The 23,854-nt window shown below is 41.3% G+C and overlaps 1 protein-coding gene across 1 annotated transcript in view; it reads left to right on the forward strand.

The window, feature by feature from the left end:
* SND1 (staphylococcal nuclease and tudor domain containing 1) overlaps positions 1-23,854 on the forward strand; it is a 425,897-nt gene that overhangs the window by 35,805 nt on the left and 366,238 nt on the right. Inside the window, exons 4-9 of the mRNA XM_030308365.2 lie at positions 5,218-5,296; positions 7,918-8,078; positions 8,816-8,907; positions 9,561-9,719; positions 11,050-11,156; positions 13,439-13,529. Of these exons, the coding sequence (XP_030164225.1) occupies positions 5,218-5,296; positions 7,918-8,078; positions 8,816-8,907; positions 9,561-9,719; positions 11,050-11,156; positions 13,439-13,529 (689 nt within the window). The remainder of the gene's footprint in view (positions 1-5,217; positions 5,297-7,917; positions 8,079-8,815; positions 8,908-9,560; positions 9,720-11,049; positions 11,157-13,438; positions 13,530-23,854) is intronic.

Here is a 23,854-nt window from a genome sequence, read left to right on the forward strand (position 1 = left end):
TGGTGGTGGGAGTTCTAGGACAGTTGGCTGTAGGTGTAATTGAAAGTCCTTTGAGTACCAGAGGTCATGGTGCAAAGGTGCAGGGGATTGCTCCCGATTCCTGCTCCTTGTTTACTCCTGTGTCTGCTTTCCTGGCCTGGTTTAAATGTGTGTACTACACCATAGCATTCTTCCTTATATTAGCCATCAGCCTGTGGAACTCCGTGGCTCTGTGCTTCTAGGTCATAGTGCTAATTGAATTCCTATAGATTTCCTATTGCATCTTCTATTTCCTTTATCTGTCTTGTGGCTTTTCTTCTCCTGGGGCTTTTTAAGAAAGGAAGAGTTGTTTGGGGCTTGTGGGATTTTGCAAGCCACTTGGTTTGTAATGAAATGGAAAGAACACAGGCTTTGGAGTTTTGTAGATGTGGGTTAGAATTCTGGCTTCTGTTGGGGTGCCTGGGTGGCTCAGTCGGTTAGGCATCTGACTTCAGCTCAGGTCATGATATCGCAGTTTGAGGGTTCGAGCCCCACGTCGGGCTCTTTGCCGGCAGGCAGTTCAGAGCCTGGAGCCTGCTTTGGATTCTGTGTGTTCCTCTCTCTCTGCCCCTCCCCTGCTCACACTCTGTCTCTCTAAAAAATAAATAAACATTAAAAAAAAATAAATAAAAAAAAGAATTCTGGCTTCTGTTACCGTGTACCCTTACTTAAATCTTAACCTTTGTAAGTTCTAGTCTCATCTGTAAGCTATTGAGAGAGTTGAAAGAGATAGTATATGTAAAACAGTTGTAAAACAGATAGTATATTCAAAACAGCAGAGTATGTACTCAGCGTATGTGCGTGGGCGCACATATACCTATTGTTTCACTGGGCCAGATGGCTCATGGGACATTAGGTGTTCTGATCTTTTTTGGATTAGGTAGAGGGAGAGGAGAGTATGATTGTGGAATGGAGTTTGAACAGAAATCGGACATTGAAAGGATTGATTGGTAGGATATTCTCCATAAAGCAGCCATTTTGGGAGTTATTTTGGGAGCAGATAGGGTTTTGTTTTGTTTTGTTTTGTTTTTTTATAATCTTTGATTAAGTTCTGTGATTCTTTTTTTTTTTCTTTAATTTTTTTTTTTTTTTTATTGTTTATTTATGTTTGAGAGAGAGAGAGTGACACAGACTGTGAGTGGGGGAGGGCCAGAGAGAGGGAGACACAGAATTGGAAGCAGGCTCCGGGCTCTGAGCTGTCAGCACAGAGTCCGACACAAGGCTCGAACCATGAACTGTGAGAGCATGACCTGAGCCAAAGTCAGACGCCCAACCAACTGAGCCACCGAGGCTCCCCAATTCTGTGATTCTTTGATGTAGTAACCTTCCTACTGAGCTGCTTTAGTTAATCTTTTGACTTGGGTAGCAAATAGTTGGAAATAAGTAAACAGGGTATGTGGCATGGCTAACAGCATCCTCTTAAGATTCTCAGCGTAGAGGTCTTAGAAAAGTGAGTTAGGGATGACCATGGAGTTGTCTTGTTTGATTTACCCAGCAGACAAACACCCTTTTCACCCTCCCAGACAGATGGCTACCTGCTTCTCGATTGCATAGGAAACTGTAGGATTAGTCATCTTTTCAGAAAGATACAAATTTGCTTTTTACCCAAAATTCAAATAACATAGTAGGATATAAAACACTTAAGCGTTATTGTTGGATGGCTACCAGTTAGAAAGAACGGAAGACAGAAGTGCACGGTCTTCAAAATGCAATCACTCAAGGATTTTATCACCTAAAAAATTGCAATTCCACAACAGCTGGTCAGTCTTCTGTCGCCCTGCCAGAGACCTCACTGAAACTACCGAAAATGTCAGGCATAGGTAATTTCTGTAGGGACCACCTTTAAGAGTTCTTTTAAGTAAACTCAGCCTTCAGCTAAAATGGCCTAAGTATTTATGTTGAGGGAAATTGACATTTAAAGTCTTTGTTTTTAGAAAGTTTATTTTTAAAACTGACCCAAATTATAAACTGGATATACTGTAGCATGCTAATGTACTAGTGTTTAAAATAAAACCTGGTACATGGGAGGTGATCAATAAATATATACTGAAAGAATGTTTGGAATTACTTACACCTTTCAGTTTTAAAGGTTTAAATGACTTAAAGTTTAATATTTTCACTCAACTCTTTTATCTCAATGCCATTTGTAATGAAATGTAATGAAATCTCAATGCCATTTGTAATGAAAGGAACAGTGGCTTAGATAATTAGTATCCTTATGTGTATCCTATTTCATGGTTTCTCCCTTTAAATTTTTTAATGTTTATTTATTTATTTATTTTGATTTTCTTAAATGTTTTTTTTTTTTCAATGTTTATTTATTTTTGGGACAGAGAGAGACAGAGCATGAACGGGGGAGGGGCAGAGTGAGAGGGAGACACAGAATCCGAAACAGGCTCCAGGCTCCGAGCCATCAGCCCGGAGCCTGACGCGGGGCTCGAACTCACGGACCGCGAGATCGTGACCTGGCTGAAGTCGGATGCTTAACCGACTGCGCCACCCAGGCGCCCTGACTTTCTTAAATGTTTTTATTTATTTTTGAGAAAGAGAGAGTGTGCGAGCAGGGGAGGGGCAGAGAGAGAGGGAGACACAGAATCTGAAGCAGGATCCAGGGACTGAGCTGTCAACCCAGAGCTTGATGCGGGGCTGGAACCCATGAGCCTTGAGATCATGACCTGAGCTAAAGTTGGACGCTTAACCAACTGAGCCACCCAGGCGCCCCTCCTTTTTAATTTTTTAAGTTTTACTCTTTATTTTTAATTTCGAGAGTGTGTTTGTGCCTGTGTGTGCTTGAAGGAGTGGCAGAGGAAGGGGGGGGAGGGAGAGAATCTTAAGCAGGCTGCATGCTTGTGCACAGCCCAACATAGGACTCGATCCCACAACCCTGGGCTCATGACCTGAGCCAAAATCCAGAGTTGGACCCTCAACCAACTGAGCCAGCCAGGCGCCCTACTCACTTCTTTTTATGTCGTGGAAGAATGGTAGAATTTGGGAATTTGTGGTTGATTTAGAACTTACTGGGGAAAAAAAAAAAAGATTAGTCCTCTGACATTTGGAGAAAATACAGTCCACTTGCCAGAATATCGTCCCAATTGTGACTTGATCAGTTTTATAATTTGATAAGTAATAAGCAAAAGTCAGATCCTTGGCCTACAAATTCCCCATTTCAGTATTCTATCCACCATGTTTTGTTGCTTCCTTTGGGAGTTCAGCCCAGGGAAATGTATTTTTCTCCCTTTTGAAGGAGCAATCAGAACTCACTTTTTAGAAGTGGGTCAGCCAACAGCTGTTTCATCGTGCTCTGTGCCAGGAAACTGAAAGCTGTTTGGTGTGCAGCTAATTGGCTGGCTTTATGACCACACATCTTGTTTGTACCTGGGCTTTTTCATGCTTTCCACCCCTCTGACCTCTTGGCACCTTACTGCTCAACTTTTTCTTTCTTTCTTTCTTTTTTTTCAAGTTTATTTATTTTGAGAGAGAGTGTGTGTGCGTGATTAGGGGGAAGGGTAGAGAGAGAGGGAGAGAGAGAATCCCAAGTAGGTTTGTGCCGTCAGTCTGGAGCCCAACGTGGTGCTTGATCTCATGAACCATGAGATCGTGGCCTGCGTGGAAACTGAGAGTTGGACACTTAACTGACTAAGCCACCCAGGCACCCCTCAACTTTTCCTTTAATTGTTAAACCCTTAAAAACCCTTCCTTTTGACTTTTTGCTCTTTGGGATTCTTGTTGCTTTGAAATAACCAGTGTAATACTTGCTAATGTCAGATAGTTCTGTGTGTCTGTGTCTGGCTTCAACAGTAACCTCAGTGGAAAGGTTCTTATGATCCGTGCTCAGCTTCAGAAGCTGAGAATTCTTTTTTTTTTTTGAGGGGGGCGGGTGGAGGGGCAGAGGGAGAAGGAGAAAGAGAATCTTAAGCAGGGTCCAGGTGCATCACAGAGCCTAATGGCAGGGCTTGATCTCAATTGTGAGATCATGACCTGAGCCGAAATCAAGAGTCAGATGCTTGACTGCCTGAGTCACCTAAGCGCTCCAGAACCTGAGAATTCCTTGTAGAAATATCATTCATCTGAACTTTCCTTGGTAGGAAAAGAGGTTTAATTTGATTCTGTAGAAATTTGGGCAATGCTAATGGCAAGGCATTTAGGCTGGGTTTGGGGGTGGTGTGTATATTGTTAGTGCTTATAGAAGTTGATATATAGTGTATCGAATATAAATCTCAACAGAATTTTATTCTGTGCTGACATTACCTATCAGCTAGACTCCTGTGTTTGTTTATCTGGGACCTTGTTCTCTGCCATATTAAAGATTTTTATGTGGCGATTCCTTTATCACTTTGTCTGACAAGCAGAGATTTAAGGGAATATACAGTCTGAAACCTTTTTCAATAGCATGGAAATGCAATTAATGTTTCAGGTGCCCAGGTAGAACCTAATCAGATTGGGTTTTAAGTTTAACTTCATTTTTCTTGCCTGCTGCTGTATGACAGATTAGAAACCTAGACATTACCTCTGCCCCCGTGTCTCCCAGAGCAGGAGAAAGTCTTTGACAAACGGTGTAGCTTGTCTTGGTGTCCTCTTGGAGCAGATAATAGGGCATCCTGGGAGGAATTGGACTTTCTGTGTAAAACGTGATAGACATTCCTAAACGAAGCCATATGATTGTACAGGTGTGACGACTCATTTGATTTGTTTTTAATTCCTGCTGTTGTGCTGAGCACTGTGCTAAGAGATTTACAGACATTGTGGTTTAATTCTCACAAAAAGCCACGTGGCAGGTACTCTTCCCTATTTATAGATGAATAAATTAAGATACCGAGAGACCTTGTCTAAGCTAGCAAGTGGCAGAATTTGTATTCTGCCCCAGACCTCTGCTCCTTAGGTCAGCGTTCTTTATACTCTCCTGGGCTGCCGTATATGCCTTGTTTTCCTTCAGTCCCCAAGATTGCCTTTTGCCTGGGAGATACACAGGAAAATTGGAAACAAAGTCCTAAGAAGATTTATAGACCTTTGGGTCTTTGAGAGTAGACATTTTAGGAGAAGAGGTTTTCTGAAAAACCCAACACTGTATTGCTGCCTTGTCCAATTCTCTGGCAACATCATTCTCCTTGAAGAGCTAAGGGTTAAAGTGGTTCCATTTGAGCTCTGCTGCTGCTGGAGGGAGATTTGAATCTTGTGTTTAATTCCCTTTTTCCTCCTCAGATACCAATGGGGAAAACATTGCAGAGTCTCTGGTTGCGGAGGGTTTGGCCACCCGGAGAGAAGGCATGAGAGCTAATAAGTAAGTGTTCATTACTCTTCTGTCCCCTTCTATTCCATTGTGAGAGCTGGGGTTACTCAAGTGGGGTGGGTAGTCAGCTCTACAGTGGCTTGCTGCATTTTCTTTCCTATCCCCTGGCATACAGTGGGTAACTTCTGGTGCTCTCCTGCTTTTTGGTACATTCCTGCCCCAATGTGGATTATTCTGAGCCAGGAAGTAACTCAGCATTCATTAGTGGCATTTGACATGTATAACGCCTTTAAATTTTTTTTTTTTTTCAACGTTTATTTATTTTTGGGACAGAGAGAGACAGAGCATGAACGGGGGAGGGGCAGAGAGAGAGGGAGACACAGAATCGGAAACAGGCTCCAGGCTCCGAGCCATCAGCCCAGAGCCTGACGCGGGGCTCGAACTCCCGGACCGCGAGATCGTGACCTGGCTGAAGTCGGACGCTTAACCGACTGCGCCACCCAGGCGCCTCGTATAACGCCTTTAAAAGTAGGCTTTGAGACAAGATACTTCCATTCTTTATATTCATAAGAGCCAATAGGCTATGTCTTATACCACTGACCTTCAGTTACAGAGTATTTATCCATCCATCCCAAAAGATTTATTGAGCACTTACTATGTGCCAGGCTGTGTTCTGGGCACTGAGAATATAGTCATGAACAGAGATAGCTTCTGCTAACATTTTAATGGGGAGACAGACAATAACCCAATAAACAAATAAATATACAATATAGCATGCACAAGAAGTAAGTGCAATGAAAAATAAAGTGAAGTGAATAAATAGAATTCAAAGCAAAAGCTGCTGCTTAGAAGAAGCAAGGGTAACTGATAAGGGCTCAGTGGTTCTGTTTTTAAAATCAGGGAAAATTCTGTCTCTTTCCAAAGCCTTATAAGTCTGTCTTGGTCTGTAGATGGTTAAGTAATAGGTAAAACTGTATTTGTTTAGCTAATGGCAGTGTGAACTTAATGGAAATGAGTGTTAGTTATGTAAGCTTTATAGTACATGTATTGTGCTCAAGTTCACCAGTATTGGCTTGCAGTAGGATGGATTGCAGCTGGCTTTAATTAACACTTTAGTCTCTGAAAAGTGATATGTGACATCAGTAATTTGGAGGTTAAAGATGCTGTTTAAATCGTTAAGTCCTTGATATATTATATGTGACTGTTGTTGGTGCATAAAAGGCCTTAGGTAAATATTTGCATGAACTGTACCAGTGATGGGAATGAGCAAAGGCAAGAATGTACTTTTTGCATTCTTCCTGCCTTCATAAACTTTGGGGCCAGCCCTTTCACCATATACTTCTGAGGGTCCTTTTTAACTGCAGAAAAACATTTGCTGGAGCCTATACTTGGGGAGTGAGCATGTGGGAATTTAATGAATAAAAACATTTGTCTTAGGTGGTGTTTTGGAAGCATGCTGAAGTTATATCTTAAGGACTGTTGGCATGATTATTGTTGGCAGTAGTTTTTAGGAATCCAGTTTGCAACTAGAATGAAAAATTTTTAAGAAGCCCATACCTATATTGTACCATCTCAACAAAGAAATCTCCCCTGGAGTCCCAATCTTTTTTTCTCTGAAGCTGTCTTTACTTAAATTCTCCTTTTCTCGGTTTCTATGTTGGCTTCTTTGTATCTCTGAAGTACATTTTTTATTGAATTCTGTTTGCAATCTTGGGTCCCCAACGATGTGACTGTCCTTTTTGGGGGGAAGGGGGGATACAACAGTACTGAAGACTTCTGGCTTGAGAAATTGTAGGTCAGGGATCCCTGTTCCGGTATCCCTACTGCTCAACGTGGGAGACTGAATTTATGCATACAGCCATTAATGTCACCATTAAGGTATTGAGATTGTGGAAAGGCCCTGCAGTTCACAGTTTTCTTTATCTCATGTGTGTGTGTGTGTGTGTGTGTGTGTGAGAGAGAGAGAGAGAGCGAGAGAGAGAGAGAGAGAGAGAGCGAGCACACGCGCAACCGAGCTAGCGAGAGCATGCACTTTATTTTTTGGTCTATCTTTTGGCTTTCTGGCTGTTCTCCTATATATTTGGTTTCTTGGTTCATGAAGAAGGAGTCTTCCATTTTCAAAATGGAGGTTTTTCAAACTGTTTTTGCTGAGCTGGTCTTATTGAATGTGTAAGTAGTTTTGGGGTGACATGTATAATAACAGTATTTGCTCTGCATTCCCCAGCCCTGTTCTGTAGACAAGAGCAGTAAGGATGATTGTTAGTCCCTTTCTTTGTGCTGTGTCCTGCTGAGCTGTGCCTGGATTCCAGTTCCTGATTCTGGGATGGTTAAATGAAGCTGTACCCCCTGGAGTGGCTTCCCTGTGAGCCACCAACTTGTTCTCTTGTAATCACTGATGGTGGCAGTACCGAGATGTGTGTTCTTTGTATCTTCTCATTAAATGCTCTTACGAGCGAATCTGTTGTTTGAGGGAACAAGTCTGGAATCCGGAAATTGCACTCATGGTGATTTTCTGGTTATAGGCTTGGGTCTGCAGCCATAGATCTGAAACGAGTGCTTTGGTATCTTCAAGGGGAGCAGATGCTGAAGAAAGAGTTCAAAGAAGAGCCTGATTTTTTTTCCTTCTTGTTGTGAACTCACTAACCCACACATGTTTATTTTTCACGTCCTAGTCCTGAGCAGAACCGGCTTTCGGAATGTGAGGAACAAGCAAAGGCAGCTAAGAAAGGGATGTGGAGTGAGGGGAACGGTTCACATACTATTCGGGACCTCAAGTACACCATTGAGAACCCAAGGCACTTTGTGGACTCGCACCATCAAAAGCCTGTCAATGGTGAGGCTAGTGGGAAAAGACCGACATGATGCAGGGTGATTTCTGTTTGCTCTCAAGTTTCTTGAGGTTTACCAAAACTATTTTACTTGGTATCTAAAGGAATTGTTAAGAGTGCAACAACACCATGGTATTTTGGAAGGTAACTTGAATGCAGTTTACATAGGTTACAGCAGGTATATTTTGACAGAAGTTAGTCCTTTGCTGGTGCAGGGTAGTAAATTGCTGGTAATTTTCCACATTGGGGATCTTCCTGTTTTCTAAAAGATGCCGCTTAAATAACATCCCTGAAATGTATATTCTGTAAAGATGTAAGCACACACACACACACACACACACACACACACACACACACGCTATAGTTCTTGGCCCAGTTTTGAGACCCGGTTAACTACAGACTGAGTAAAATTATTAACAGATCTGACCCATTATTTTTTTGCTGGCACCTGGTACTCAGATAAGCATCCTAGCTTTACGGATAACAAAGCTCAGGGATGAGCCGTGAGATCCCAGGAAGTTCAGAAGATGGAGAAGTCAGTCTAATCTGTATTCCCAGGAGTAGTTTGTAGAAGAGTCTGTTGTGTGCACACTTGTGATCTCCCAGTGCTTTGTCACTTCTCAGAGGGAGGCTTTCTGAGGGTTTTGGGGTGATGAACTGTGTTAAATGCAGCTTGGTTGGGTATTGTTCATTCCTGGCATGACTTTTGCTAATGACTTAAGCTATTTTTTCTGTCACACAGCTATCATCGAGCATGTGCGGGACGGCAGTGTGGTCAGGGCCCTGCTCCTCCCAGATTACTACCTGGTTACGGTCATGCTGTCAGGGATCAAGGTCAGACCATACACTGGGCTATGGGGTGGATATAGGGTTTGTAGAAGCGTTCAGTGACAGGTGGATTCTTCTACTCTGGGATTTTGGACTTATTGACTCTTCCTAGTATGGGCCATTAACATTGACTAGAGTACTGTATACTGTAAGCTTTGCAGTGGGACTGTTCTCATTAGATCAAATAAGATTAGAAAATTATTTTAAAGATTTTTTAAAAAACTATTTTAAAGTACTCAGTGTCTGTTTGGAGTGGGCTGTGTGGAGAGGTTGTTGAGACCCAGAGAGATGGGAGGTTCTGATGTTTGCTGAGAATGGTTTGTCTCAATGTGGGGTATCCATTTTTGATTTTTAAAAAATCAGGAATTTAAAACTAGGCATTGATGAATCTTTTCTTGGCAAGGGGTCATTTTCAACTATAATTTAAAATTTCCTCATGATAGTGACCTGAGTTTATTTGCCTTACCAAGAAGTCTGAGAAGATCTATTTCTAGTCACTTTTACCAATATGTTTTAAAAAAGGGGTTATAAGGCCTGATTTGAGACCTTACCTGGTTCAGCTTTGTGGAGTTTGTGGTTTTGGCTGGTTTGGTGTGGGGTGAGAGTGCCTGGCACTCACATTTAGGCTGTACTACCCACGTACTTTACCTTTGCTTTAGTGCCCAACTTTTCGACGGGAAGCAGATGGCAGTGAAACACCAGAGCCTTTTGCTGCAGAGGCCAAATTTTTCACCGAGTCTCGACTACTTCAGAGAGATGTTCAGATCATTCTGGAGAGCTGCCACAACCAAAACATCCTGGGTACCATCCTTCATCCAGTGAGTGTGCCCATGCAGACTGGGCTGTGTGGGGTTGGATGGGGGTGGGGGGGGGTGGGGTGTGCATTTGGTGTTTGATGGCCTGTGGTTTGCTTCTCTTCTTTTTCTCTGTATTTAAGAGCCATTTAAAGATCTTGGCAGGATTATCATCTGATTTTTGAGACATTTTCTAGGGAGATATTAGTTAGCTGATAGAGTTGGACAAATCTGCTGAACTACTACTCACTTTTAGAAAGTGGATCTCAACTTTTGAGTTCGTAAGAAGAGGAGCTCTTGACATTTCCTCAAGTGTTGGTCCTTGATGTTGAGAAGAGAAAGTTGCGAGGCTGCCACACAGGTGAGAAGTGGCACTGAAACGTGTGGAATAGGATTGCTGAGGTTTATATGTAGGTCTAGAAGGTAGCTTTTTAAAGTATTGGTAGAACTATGATGAGGAATCCTTTCTATGGAAAAATTACTTTGTGTACCCCAGGCCTAATCCATTTACCTCCTAACTCTGCTTTTGAGTCAGAAATAGGTTCTTTATGTTATTTTAGTTGTGATTATCCGTTCTACCAGGGCATAGACTTTGGTAGGTGGATTTCTCCCGGAAAGGAAATGACCTTGTTTTATAACACCCAAGTGTAAATGCATTTTCATTATTGTTCCCTATGTCCAGTACAGGATAAACTCCTGTTACTCTTATTCTTTGGCTGGAGAATTCTTTCATGATGGCTGTTGTGGAAGGCTGGGACACTTGGTTTGGAGTGTGCCAGGGTCAGGTCTGTTTCTTCTAGAGTACTCACTGTCTGCCGGGGCCCTACCAGATGGCTCTGTGGCACAGTAGAATGGGAGTTGTAATTCATTGGGCAAAATGTAGCTGAAGTTACTCCTTTCCTTAGCCTGTTCTTCAGCTCTCTCCTTATGAAAAGGGGAGTAAGTGCTGATCTTAGGGAAGGAAATAATGAGGTGTAATCTCTACTAAAGATTAACATCCTCCTCTGCCCACAAGAAGAGCTATTGAAACGTCAATTCCATTCAATGCCACTAACATTTATCTTACTCCTGTTAAGTGAGAGTTACTGTGTTAGGTGTTGTGGGGATGGGAAGCCAAGGCTGTTAGGAGGGGCCGCAGAGTGGGGTGTCTCATCTTGGGGCTGGTTTCCTAATGAGAGAAACTCTAACCTCTCCTTTCCTTCCTTCCTTCCTTCCTTCCTTCCTTCCTTCCTTCCTTCCTTCCTTCCTTCCTTCCTTCTTCAGTGAACTGCAGTATAAATTGTGGCTGCTAATTTCAGAAGTCTAGAGAAATGGATTCTCTTATGCCTGCCTTCTCATGTGCCTTGTTTTTCAGAATGGCAACATCACAGAGCTCCTCCTGAAGGAAGGTTTTGCACGCTGTGTGGATTGGTCGATTGCAGTTTATACTCGGGGAGCAGAAAAGCTGAGGGCAGCTGAGAGGTAAGGTCTGTTAGGGAAGCCTTCTAGCCCAGGGATCTTATTTAGGATTTTTAGGGAAAGAAATCTAGTGGTCTTTTCTCCCCTATCTCTATGTCAGTATTTGTTACATTTCAGTAATGGATTAAGGAAATTCCACAAAAGGGTAGGATCTTACAGAGGAGTGGTTTACTTATAAGTCTTTAGTTGTCTGATTCACTGCTGTACATTGAGGGCCTAGATTTTCACTTAGAAATTGTTCACCAGATTTGCTGCTTTAATGTTTTGGGGTCACTTTTTGTCCAAGCATCTCACTTAAATTCTGGATTTTAGGCATTTGGAATGAAATAGCTTGAGGCTCGTTTGAAGATGATGCAGTCACTTACTGGCTGCTACCTAACACTCAGGCTGGAGCCAGGGGTATGATGGAAACATAGAGCCTGTGGGTCCTAAAACAGGACCGTTCAGTGTTGTTATGAAGCCTCATGCCCTCATTTATTGAAGCACGTGTCAATTAAAAATGCTAATGCAACTATGAGATACTGTTGTCATGTTTTCAGCTTGGTGCCTCGTGGTTAAAGCAGATGTAGAAGAAACTTATTTCCAGGAAAACAATAGTCGATATTCCAAAGATTAGGTGGCTGTTTCAAGTATTGAGGTCAAGAATTTCTGGGCGTAGGTGAATTTCATTCACTTGACAGGGTAAATGGAAGACCATGAAGCAGGTAGCAAGAGTAGGTGAATAGAGATGATATTTGGGGAAAGTCCTGGCCACCATCTCCCAGGGTGCATTTAAGCAGAACACCACCAACCACTGATGCCAATGATTCACTCTCGAGGTGTGTTGTATGGCTTGTTTCAGAATCATAGAATTATAATGGTCTGGATAACTTTACATTTTTGGCCTTTGAGGTACACAGCTCAGAGATACGCAAGAACATGAATTGTATGACCATAATTTTCTTCCCTTGGATCTTTCATATCCTTCTTTGCCTATAAGCAGAAATACTTGTAACTTTTTATAAAAGTAGATTTTAATCTGGGCCATTAGATATGGCGTATCTGATTTAAAAACACCATGGTTCTGTAAAATTTTTTCAGTCTTTACGTTCCACAGCTAAATTCAAAAGATAAAATACTCTTACAAATACAGCTTTCCAAATACCTCTAATTATTCTGTGATGCTCAGAATTTTTTTTTTGTTTTCAGAAAACCCTGTAAATCCATTATTCTAAATACAGTTTTTGTTGATAATTTTTTTTTTGCATTAAGTTCCTGCCTCTCTTTGAAGAAAGTGAGTACAAGGGCAGTAGTATCTACATGTTTTATAACATCTGTAGATTTTATGGATTTTTAAGAGGGCACATCATTAAAAAACAGGTTTAGACTAAGGAATGCAAATCATATTTCAATAATATGTGATTACTTGCCTGCTGTTTTGCATGCTGTATTTGACTTGCTTGCATTGTTAAATCTCTATCAAAGTATTTTATGTATTTTACAGCTACTACATGCTACTTTGTCTTTTTCTCCTTTTAGTGCTTCTTTTAAAAAGTGGCAGTACTGTTTTCAGAAATAATCATTCCTTTCCCTTTGACCTGTATCCGTTTATTTGTAAAGACTTGTCATTACAAAACACAAAAAGCTTATTTGTAAATCTAGCTGTTCATTGGCTTTAAAAAATTTTTGCACATATTCCATTTCCCTCTCTTAGCCTGACTGAAAAAATGCCTGATGGTTTTAGTACCATAAAACAGATTTTTGCCAACAAGTTTTTGCACTTTTGTCAGTGAACTCCTAGTGGATTTTTATCCCTTTTCTTACTCTTCAGAGGTACTACAAGGCGATTTGGTTAGCTGATAGTCTTTTTTTAAATTCAAATGGAAATTGAGCAGGCCTATGCTTTTTAAAAAAATACATTTGTTTGTTTGGATGTGGGTGTTCTTCCCACTTGAGAGCAGTTGCTCTGTGTTTGTCATTCCAGTGCGTGGCATTTACTAGTCACTGAGGAGATGCTGGATAAGCTAAAGAGCTAATTCAAGGTGGACTTGTACTGTCCGGGCTAGAAAGGCTGCACAGCTAGATCCCGGTCAGCCAGCCAGGGGCGTGTATGTCTTGGATGCCAGTTGCGGTACACTTTCTTGTTGCTTTCGTACTCTGTTCTGGTTTGACCGGTGGCCTTGCCCTTGGGTGTCGTGTCTCTGAGTTAGAGAAGGATGCTGTACTCTTTGCTCCCATGGTGATGGTGGGTTCCATTTGCTGACCTGTTCTGTCTGAATGATGTGCATCCTTGTTTTTGTTGCCAGGTTTGCCAAGGAACGCAGGCTGAGAATATGGAGAGACTATGTGGCTCCTACTGCTAATTTGGACCAAAAGGACAAGCAGTTTGTTGCCAAGGTGAGTCATTCTCAGCGTCTTGAGATGCATAGTGGACATTGTCAGGCTAGTGACAATACAGTGATCTCTGAACCATCAAGCCAGGCCTGGAAGCATTTCTGTTTTAAGGCAAGCCAGTGGTGTGTGGATTGTGTGTATAAGGGTTGTGTACATGCATGTGTTTATTGCAGGGGAATTAGAAACCATAAGAACTTGTCATAAATTTGCATAACTTCATTAGGAGTTCATGAGTTAAAGTTGTGGACGTTGCCACCTTGAAAGATCGCTCATATTGTAGGGCTTCTATTTGCCTAGCAAATGGCTTTCTCTTAGAGTTCCCATGTCAAAGTGTGTGTGACCTCAGGTTTCTCTTCTTTCTGTTTTGGGACTCTCGTGGTTTTGAGTTTTTTTTCATGTGATGTTTTTTTCCAGAGAGCTCTCCTGAAGTGTCCTGGGATGGATTCCTTTGACAGGAACTAGTGCTACTCAGTAGATTGTTTGGGTCCATCAGCAGTGCTGAGTGTTTTCTTCATTGCTGGCTTTGGTACCGTGAGCGGTAGACCTGTTTTCCTCACTTTACCAAAGTGCTGTCATGTTTTCCAATCTATTTTTACTTTTGGCAAGAGATGCTTTAAGCTTTGTTTTCCTGAAGTAAAATAAGTTAATTAACATATCTATATCTGCTGAGAGGTGGCTGTCCCAAATGAGTTGAAGATGGAATACCACTAGGTGGCACTGTCAGCCTAAAAAATCCAGGTCTGGTTTCTCTTAAATTGGTCAAATTTTAACAGTCTCTGAGGAATTGGCTGAATTTCTTCACTTTCTTTTTTATGATGCCCAAAGCAATAAGTCACAGAGTGCTCAAGTGGCTTCCTTCCTTCTTGTCGTAGGTGGTCTCCAGGCAGCTGTCAGGTTAACCATAATTGGGTCTTTGAGACCTAAGCATAATTAGGTCTTTTATCCTATTTAGGGAAAAGTTCCTGGTTGGATACTCCCCCATGCATCTTCCAAGTCTTGGTACAGACCAGAATGAACCCCTGCTTCCTTTCTGTGTGAGGACCGCACTAGCTTGGAAACTTGGACATGGCTGTTCCACCTAATTGGAACTACTTGGTTTTGCTTATGTTTCCTGTCATCTGTTCTAAGACTGTAGCTACACGGTGAAAGGGCGATCATTCACTCAGCAAGGGAGGCATGTCTTCTGTTTTTCACCATCATCACTCTGAGAGGGTCTGATATTTGTGATATAGATGAGGCTTAGGAGGGTCCCCGTATCTTGTACTGTCCCTGCTAGACCCTCTTCAGTTGAAACTGAGTTTATAGAGGGGTGCCTGGGTGGCTCAGTCGGTTAAGTGTCCGACTTTGGCTCAGGTCATGCTCTCATGGTTCGTGAGTTCGAGCCCCACGTCAGGCTCTGTGCTGACAGCTCAGAGTCTGGAGCCTGCTTTGGATTCTGTGTCTCCTTGTCTCTCTGTCCCTCCTCTGCTCGTGTTCTGTCTCTCTGTCTCTCAAAAATAAATAGACATTAAAAAACAAAAAAGAAACTGAGTTTATAAGAGAAACCCAGAAAATTTTGCAGGGTTTTAGGCCTTTGCTGGTCAAGGTACTAATGCATTGCTGAAAAAAGAAATTTGAAAGAGTAGATGATTGAGTCAGTAGCTTTGTATTTTTCTTAAATATGGCTTTATTGGTAACTAGAGAAGAGCTGGCACATTTTCTCCTGGTTGTTTTTTTTGTTTTATTTTTTGTTTTTGTTTGTTTATTTATTTGTTTTAATCTAGGATCCCAGGATATGTATATATGTTTTGTTTTAAAACAGAGTGAGGCTTTCTTCGTTACAATGAAGTTTCATTTGTTAAAATGTCGAGTAGAGGAAATTGCCTCTAAAAACCATCTGAGGGTTAAGGGGAATAGCCATTCTCCTGTAAGTATCTTTAATATAAATTTAGGTCATTTGGATATAGGCCTGCTTCTAGAGTAGAGAGAGAAATGTAGGTAGGTAGGTAGGTAGGTAGGTAGGTAGGTAGGTAAATGGTTTCAAAACTTATTGAGTTTTAGAAATTCTTCAGCATTATTATTATTTTTTTTAATAGAAAGCATAAAAAGGAGAAGGAAAAACACTCATACTAGATGAAACTACTATCACACAGACTTTTTTTTTTTTAAGTTGATTATACTGTTTATCCCAGCGGTTGACAGATGATGGCCCATGGGCCAAGCCTGGCCCTCCACTTGTTTTTGTATGGTCTGTGAAGTATGGGTGGATTTTACGTCGAAAAAAATGTTTTGTGGCACATGAAAATTATATGAAATTTAAATTTCAGTGACATGAATACATTGGAACATAGCCATGTCTGTCCATTTCCATGTTGTCTGTAGCTGTTTTTGTAATACAGTGGCAGAGGTGAGTAGTTGTGACAGAGACCAGAATCATCTGCAACGCCTAAAATATTTGATATCTGGCCCTGTACAGAAAAGTGTGCTGACCCTTGATCTTTCCCAGTCCTATTTGTAATGCCTTGATAGGATATAAGGCGCTTGAGCCAGAATGTAAATCAAGGCATTGCTTCTTTCATCAAGAAAAGCTTGCTACAGAAAAAATATCAGCAATGTTCTCAGTGATGTGGTTGATTTATGTTCTGGTACAAGCTCCTACTCTCATTGCAGGCTGGCAACCACTTTTGAGTAGTACTGAGCTATATTCTTTTGTATATAATTTTTAAGTTTTTATACTTTTATTTTTAATGCATGAAAGTTTAAAGAACTCTGTGGCTTATTAAGAAATGTACTAGTCTGGGGCGCCTGGGTGGCGCAGTCGGTTAAGCGTCCGACTTTAGCCAGGTCACGATCTCACGGTCCGTGAGTTCGAGCCCCGCGTCAGGCTCCGGGCTGATGGCTCGGAGCCTGGAGCCTGTTTCCGATTCTGTGTCTCCCTCTCTCTCTGCCCCTCCCCCGTTCATGCTCTGTCTCTCTCTGTCCCAAAAATAAATAAACATTGAAAAAAAAAATTTAAAAAAAAAAATAAAAAAAAAAAAAAGAAATGTACTAGTCTGTTTTCCTTTTTCTTGAGGCAGCCATTTTCAGTTCTTGGCTAGTCCATATCTTTGAATAAAATGTTTATGTTGCCTTCTTAATTTTTCAGTTATAGGCACAACCCTTTTCCTTCATACCGTGGAAGATGAGGATTCACATGGGTGTGCATGTATTTTTCCTTAATCCTTGCAATAGGACTATATTCTAATGCTGGTTCAATGTTTACTTTGCAAATGCTAATAACTACTGAGCCCTGTAGCGTATTGTGGCTACTTTTCATTTTCTGCAGAACTTTTTGTTTGCCCTGGATTTAATAATTTTAAAAGTTTGTTTTTTTTAATGAACTTATTAATTCAACCCCTAGACTCTACCTAAATCTTCTCTAAAGACATTGATTCAGCCTGTTAATTTTATCTTTTTCAATTACATTTTCCAGGAACCTTGTGACCTATACCAATCTGGACTAGTTGTTTTGTTCTTCTTCTCACTGTTCTGGAGCTGTCATCTTTGGATATCTTCACCATTTGCCTCTGAAACCATTCTGATTTCTCCTCCTCAGATGATTTGGTTTTTCTTTCCGCAAGGTCTTAGCACTTGCTTTTTTATCCTGAAATTTCTCAGTGGTGCACTGTTCTATCCATGTGTGAGCGTATTCTTTTTAGTTTTAGCTCTTTGTGTCTGGTCTGGGAACTTTAACTATTTTGTTGTTGATTTCCAACTAGCTTCTCTGCTATTTTCTAGTACTCCTGTTTGGATTTTTGACTTTGTTGACTGGTCTTCTAATTTTTGCCTCCTGTTTTCATCTTTGTCTTTTCTTCTTCCTAAATTTCTTCGTATTTTCCTTTTAGCCCTGCTACCAAATGTTTTCTTTATGCTACTGTATTTTAAGACCTTTCTGGTCTTTGCTTCTCTGAATGGCTCTCATTTTTATTGAAATGTAGTTGGCATACAGTATTATATTAGTTTCAGGTATATAACATAGTGATTCAACAGTTGTATACATCAGTGCTTACTGTGGTAAGAGTAGTTACCATCCATCATCATATGACGTTATTACAACATTATTGACTATATTTCCTATGCTGTACTTTCTATCCTCATTATTTATTTCTTTTATAACCTCAAGTTTGTACCTCTTAATCCTTTTCACCTATTTTGCCTTTACCATTTCCCTTACTTTCCCTTACATTACCCTCTGGCAACCACCAACTTGTTCTCTGTATTTATGAGTCTGTTTCTGTCTTGATTGTTTGCTTGTTCACTTGTGTTTTTTTGTTTGTTTGTTTGTCTTTTTAGATTCAATCTAAAAAGCGAAATCATATTGTACTTGTATTTTTCTAACTGTTTCATTTAGCGTGATACCCTCTAGATCCATTCATATTGTTGTGAATGGCCAGATTTCACTCCTTTTTATGGTGCAGTAATATTCCACATCATATATATATATATACACATACACACTATATATATATCTCACATCTTTATCCATTCATCTATCAGTGGGCACTTAGGTTGCTTCTATACCTTGGCTATTATAAAGCTGCAATAGGGGCACCTGGGTGGCGCAGTCGGTTAAGCGTCCGACTTCAGCCAGGTCACGATCTCGCGGTCCGTGAGTTCGAGCCCCGCGTCGGGCTCTGGGCTGATGGCTCAGAGCCTGGAGCCTGCTTCCGATTCTGTGTCTCCCTCTCTCTCTGCCCGTCCCCCGTTCATGCTCTGTCTCTCTCTGTCCCAAAAATAAATAAACGTTGAAAAAAAAAATTGTTTTAAAAAAAAAAGCTGCAATAAGCAGGAGCGCATATATCTTTTCAAATTAGTGTTTTTATTTTCTTTGAGTAAATAGCCAGACATGGAATTACTGGGTTGTATGGTATTTCTAGTTTTGATTTTTTTTTTGAGGACCCACCATACTGTTTTCCACTGTGGCGGCACCAGTTTACATTCCCACCACTAATGCACGAGGGTTCCCTTTCCTCTGCATCCTCTCCAACATTTGTTATTTCTTGCCTTTTTTTTTTTTTAATGTTTACTTATTTGTGACAGAGAAAGAGAGAGAGAGAGAGAGAGAGAGAGAGACAGACAGAGCATGAGCAGGGGAGGGGCAGAGAGAGAGGGAGACAAAATCCGAAGCAGGCTCCAGGCTCTGAGCTGTCAGCACAGAGCCGAACTCACAGACCTTGAGATCATGACCTGAGCTGAAGTCGGACGCTCAACCGACTGAGCCATCCAGGCGCCCCACCCCCCTTGTCTTTTTGATACTAGCCATTCTGACAGGTGTGAGGTGATACCTCATTGTAGTTCTGATTGGCATTTTCCTGGTGATGAGTGATGTTGGGCATCTTTTCATGTGTCTGCTGGCCATCTGTATGTCTTCTTTGGAGAAATGTTGTTCAAGTCCTCTGCCCATTTTTAAATTGTATTATTTTTTGGTGTTGAATTCTATGGAGTTCTTTATATTTTGGATATTAATCCCTTAATCAGATATTTTATTTGCAAATACCTTCTCTTATTTGGTAGTTTGCCTTTTCATTTTCTTGATGATTTCCTTTGCTATGTAAAAAGCTTTTTAACTTGATGTAGTCCCAATAGTTTGTTTTGCTTTTGTTTCCCATGCCTGAGAAGACAGATCCAGAGAAAAATACTGCTAAGGTTGATATCCAAGAGATTACTGTGTGTGTGTGTGTGTGTGTGTGTGTGTGTGTGTGTTTTAGACTTTTATGGTTTCAGGTCTTCCATTTAGGTCTTTAATCTATTTTGAGTTTATTTTTGTGTGTAGTGTAAGGAAGTGGTTTAGTTTCATTCTTTTTGCATGTAGCTGACCAGTTTTTCTAACACTGTTTACTGAAGAGACCATCTTTATTGTATATTCTTTTTTCCTTTGTTGTAGATTAATTGATCACATAAGCATGAATTTATTTTGGGGCTCTTTATTCCATTCTGTTGATTTATGTGTCTATCTTGTTATTTTTTAATAGTAATATCACTTCTTCCAGAGATAAAATATCTTCTATTAACTTTCTGAGGAATTAATTATAATTTTTTGAAAAATTTCCTTGCATAGTCTGTATTTTCCATGTTGTTTTTAATTCTCTTCGGTTATTTTGGTCTCTTATTTTTCATATTAGAGGCTTTCCTTAGATGCCTGGTGATCTTTGGTTATCTTTCTTATTTAAGAATGAGGTCTCAAACACTGGGCTAAAATTAGTGAACCTATATATGGGATTTATGGTATATATCTTAAAATCCAGGTGCTTCTTACGTAAACCAAGTCTAGGTTTTGGTCCCATTTTCATCTCTACTTGAGATTCCTGATTTGACAGTTTCTTTGTCTTGGTGGGTGGGGGAAGTCTGCAGTATAAATCAGGTTGGCTATTATGTTTTCTTATCACTGGCTCAGGATTTAGCTTTTGTGAATCTGTGAAGTCTGTTACCGCTCATCCATCTGCTTTCTAGCTTCCAGTGTTTTGTTGCCATATTCTTTTCTCCCATTATATTTGTCCTATTGGACTTAGGGCCAACAACAACAACAAAATCCCTTTATTTTTGTTTAAAGGTATTTAGGGAGGGCGCCAAAGTAAATGTTTGAGCTTGCTTTAGTTTGTTCATAATGTTCCATTGTGAGCCTGCATAATTTATGTAACCAGTCCCCAATAGGTCGATATTCATATAGTGTATAATTTTTCCATTATTTAGAAAATGGAATAAATCTCTTTGTAAATGGCAATTATTTCCATAAGAATGTTTTGCAGCATATTTGCCAAATAGTTTTCTAGGAATGTTAACCATGTATTGCCCTATGTGTGTTCATTTTCTAATATGTTGTAGAACATAGGTTGACCAATTTTTTCTTAAAGGACCATATAGTAAATATTTTACATTTGGTGGGCCATGTAGTCTCTGTTGAAACTATGCGACTTTGCTACCATAGCGAGAAAAGAGGCTAGAGACAGTAGTATGTTAGTGAATGGGCCTGGCTATGTTGTAATAAAACTTTATGTTCAACAGCAGGCAGTGGGCTCGATGGCCCTTGGGCCATAGTTTGCCATCCTCTGTTGTAGAGCACGGGATACTACCTTATAGCCAGCAGGAAAAAAAGTGATTTGCAATTCTTTTCATAACCTAGAATCCAGCGGTTTTGTAGTCATATACCTGATTTAAAATGTCTGTTAATACTGTGCTACTTTTTCAAGAGAACCTAGAGGTGTCCTAAGGTGCCCTGGGACTTCACAAACACTCTGACCGTCCTACAAGTTTTTGCTAAAGGATACTTCTCTGAGGCTCATGTGACTGTAAGGCCTGAACAAATCATGGTTCTCTCTTTCGCAGTCGCCTGCCCTGTCCCCTAGAAGTTAATTGTATAGGGAGCAGCTAAATAGCCTGAAAAGCCTGCAAAAGGTAACCTGAACTCTTGAACTGGGTGCCTCTCAGGTCCTGTAGGTGATTTTGGGAACTGATGCTGTAGATAAGATGTGCTGGCCAAGAGTCTCACTTCTGAGAAACTTGAAACTCAACGAAGTATTGTCTTGATACATGGTGTCTACTGAAAGAACGTGTTCCATCCTCTGCTTAAACTGTGTCACTTTTTAGGGAAGGAAATGCAAGCGAGGGCTCTCCTTGTCTCTCCAGGTTAGCAGAGAAGCATGTTCACTTCACAGCGATTAGCTGAGCCTGCTTGAGACTTTTGTGCCTGTCGTGGCTTGCCAGTTTCCTGCCTGCCTTCCCTGTGGCGTTTTAGCTGATCTGTGCTGTTTGTAGCCATATGGTCCCCTGAGCACGTGGCTTGGCTTCCCTGTCCCTGCTGCTGGATTCTTGGGCCTTGCTGATTTTATAGACCTGAATAACACTCAGGGGTGGTGGCAGGGCTGGGGAGTGACAGCATGTCTTCAGGAGGTGGAGTCTTCTCACTGCCCTGCCTGGTCAGAGGACTCTTGCTCAGTTCTCTTACCAAGTGATTGCTTAGAGCCCTTCTGCTTTGGGAAGAAGCAGAAGAATGAGAAGTGGTTCCTGCTTTCAAGGAGCTTGCCCTCTAGGGCTCCATCTGGGAGATTACTCTAAGTAGTTAACTGTCTGGACTTGTGGCCATGTGCAGTTTTGGAGGTCAGGTTGAAGCTATGCATGGATGCACACAGTGGACTCTAGGACTTACTTGGTGTGGCCCTGATAGCTTTTTGCTGTGCTTCTAGTCCTAGCTCTGAATGGAGTTCACTATCATGTCTCTCGGAGATGGTTTTTAAGCAAAGACACCTTTTAATATTTTTGGCATTATTTAGACTCTTCTGTTATGTTTGCATTTGGTAACGTGATGAGAATTTCCTGGGCTTTGGCCATAGGGCTTTCAGGTGAAGAGGAAGTTCTGGGGATGGTTTGGTTTGGAAGGTGACCTCTGCACCAAAAAGAGATCAAGACTTGGTTTGTAGCTTGCATTAGTAAACTGATTTGCTGATAAGAAAATAAAAATTGAATTAGAAAAGATTTGTAAAAAACACTTACCTGGCCTTTTCAATTCAATAAAATAAAAAATTTTATTTTTTAGAACAAGTTTTAGATTCACAGAAGAATTGAACAGATGGGGCAGAGTTCCCACATTACCCCTGCCCTCATCCCAGTTTGCTCTGCTCCCTGACAGGAGTATGGTGCAGTTATTATAATTAGCGTACCGGTATTGGTATGTTATTATCAACTGAGGTCCATACTTTAGTCGGATTTCCTTAGTTTTTCTCTAATCTCTGTTTTTCTGTTCCAGAATCTCCTCTACCATGGCACACTCAATTTAGTTGTCATGTCTTGTTAGGCTCCTTTTGGATGTGGCAGTCTCTCAGACTTCCCTTGCCTTTTTTTTTTTTTAAATGTTTATTTATTTTTGAGAGAGAGAGAGAGCAAGCGAGGGAGGGGCAGAGAGCTTCAAGCAGGCTTCTGTGCTGAAAGCACAGAGCCCGACGTGGGGCTCAAACTCCCAAATTGTGAGATCATGACCTGAGCCCAAGTCTGATGCTTAACTAACTGAGCCACCCAGGTGCCCTGGACTTCTTTTGCTTTTGATGACCGTGACGGTTTTGAGAAGTGCTGGGCGGACATGTTGAAGAGTGCCCCATCTATTGGAATCTGTCTGATGCCTGGTTTCCTTTTAAGTATTTGCTATTGACTAGTCTGCTTGCTCATGCTCAGGTGCCTGGAATTATTTGTATCAAGACATTGTCATGCTTAGTATTTTGTCAAGGGTACAGGCTGGCAGCTGTACCCTTCTGGGGAACAGCTCTAGGCCACTGCTGTAACAGTTGTGGCGTACTTTTAGTCGCTTCCTTTTAGTTGCTTCCGGTGCTGCTTCAGTTGTGTTTCCATGATTAGCTTTGGGGAGATGAGACCTAGCATACAGCCGTAGGGAGTAGGAGAAGCAGCCCAGTGTTATGATTTCAGATTTGGTGTCCCATTCTCAGTGGCCCCGTCAAAGCCATGCCTTGGTGGCATCCATAGAAGCCCCAGTGTACGCCGATGGTCCTTTTATTTTTGTCCAGCACTGATAATTTAGGCAGCTTTGGGAGTATTGGTAGTTGCGTTTGGGGAGCTATTCTGAGGATCTCTGAAGCTCAGGAAACTGTTGGCTCTTTTTGCTCATTTTATATATGCTTCAGGGGTTTACGAAGCTGAACAGTAGTTTCTTGGCCTCCCAGTGAGCACAGTGGACAGGCTCTGCAGATGGGGAGTGTGGCAGCAGGCCAGAGATGGGAATGGATGTCACTTGCCCCTGACAGAACTCTGCAGTTCTCTTGACTTGTGGCAGCCCTTAGCCTACACTCATCATCATTAAGCCACTCATTTTTTCCTTTTACAGTTGGGACTTCAAGAAATGGAGACATTGGGTTTAGGTCTAGTGTTTCGAGTCCAGCTAGTGACTTTGTGCAGACTTCTGCACCTGTCCCTTAGGTTATCTCCTGGAGTGTGTGGTATGGTAGGTGTGTATAGGGGTGGGCTGAGTAAGGATCTATTGGCTTGTGGAGAGAGTGAGCGATGTAGACATACATGGACTTATCCAGGTGAAAAGCACCGTAAGAAATATCACGGTTATAAATGCGGTCTGCAACGGTGCTGATGAGTGGGCTTTGAACAGTAATCCACTCTGCATTTTACTTATTGCACAGTACGTGACTATAACCACTATTTTATTGCTTCTTCCGTGTCTCTGCTCAGGAGCTGCTTGTTCTCTGGACAGTAATGACACAATTTAAAGAGGAATAAAAAGTCATAAGCCTCACTTATACACACATGGGCACACACACACATGCACTCACCACACACCTCTTCATCCAAAAGCCGGG

This window comes from Lynx canadensis, chromosome A2, assembly GCF_007474595.2.
Source record: "Lynx canadensis isolate LIC74 chromosome A2, mLynCan4.pri.v2, whole genome shotgun sequence".
Classification (NCBI taxonomy): Eukaryota; Metazoa; Chordata; class Mammalia; order Carnivora; family Felidae; genus Lynx; species Lynx canadensis.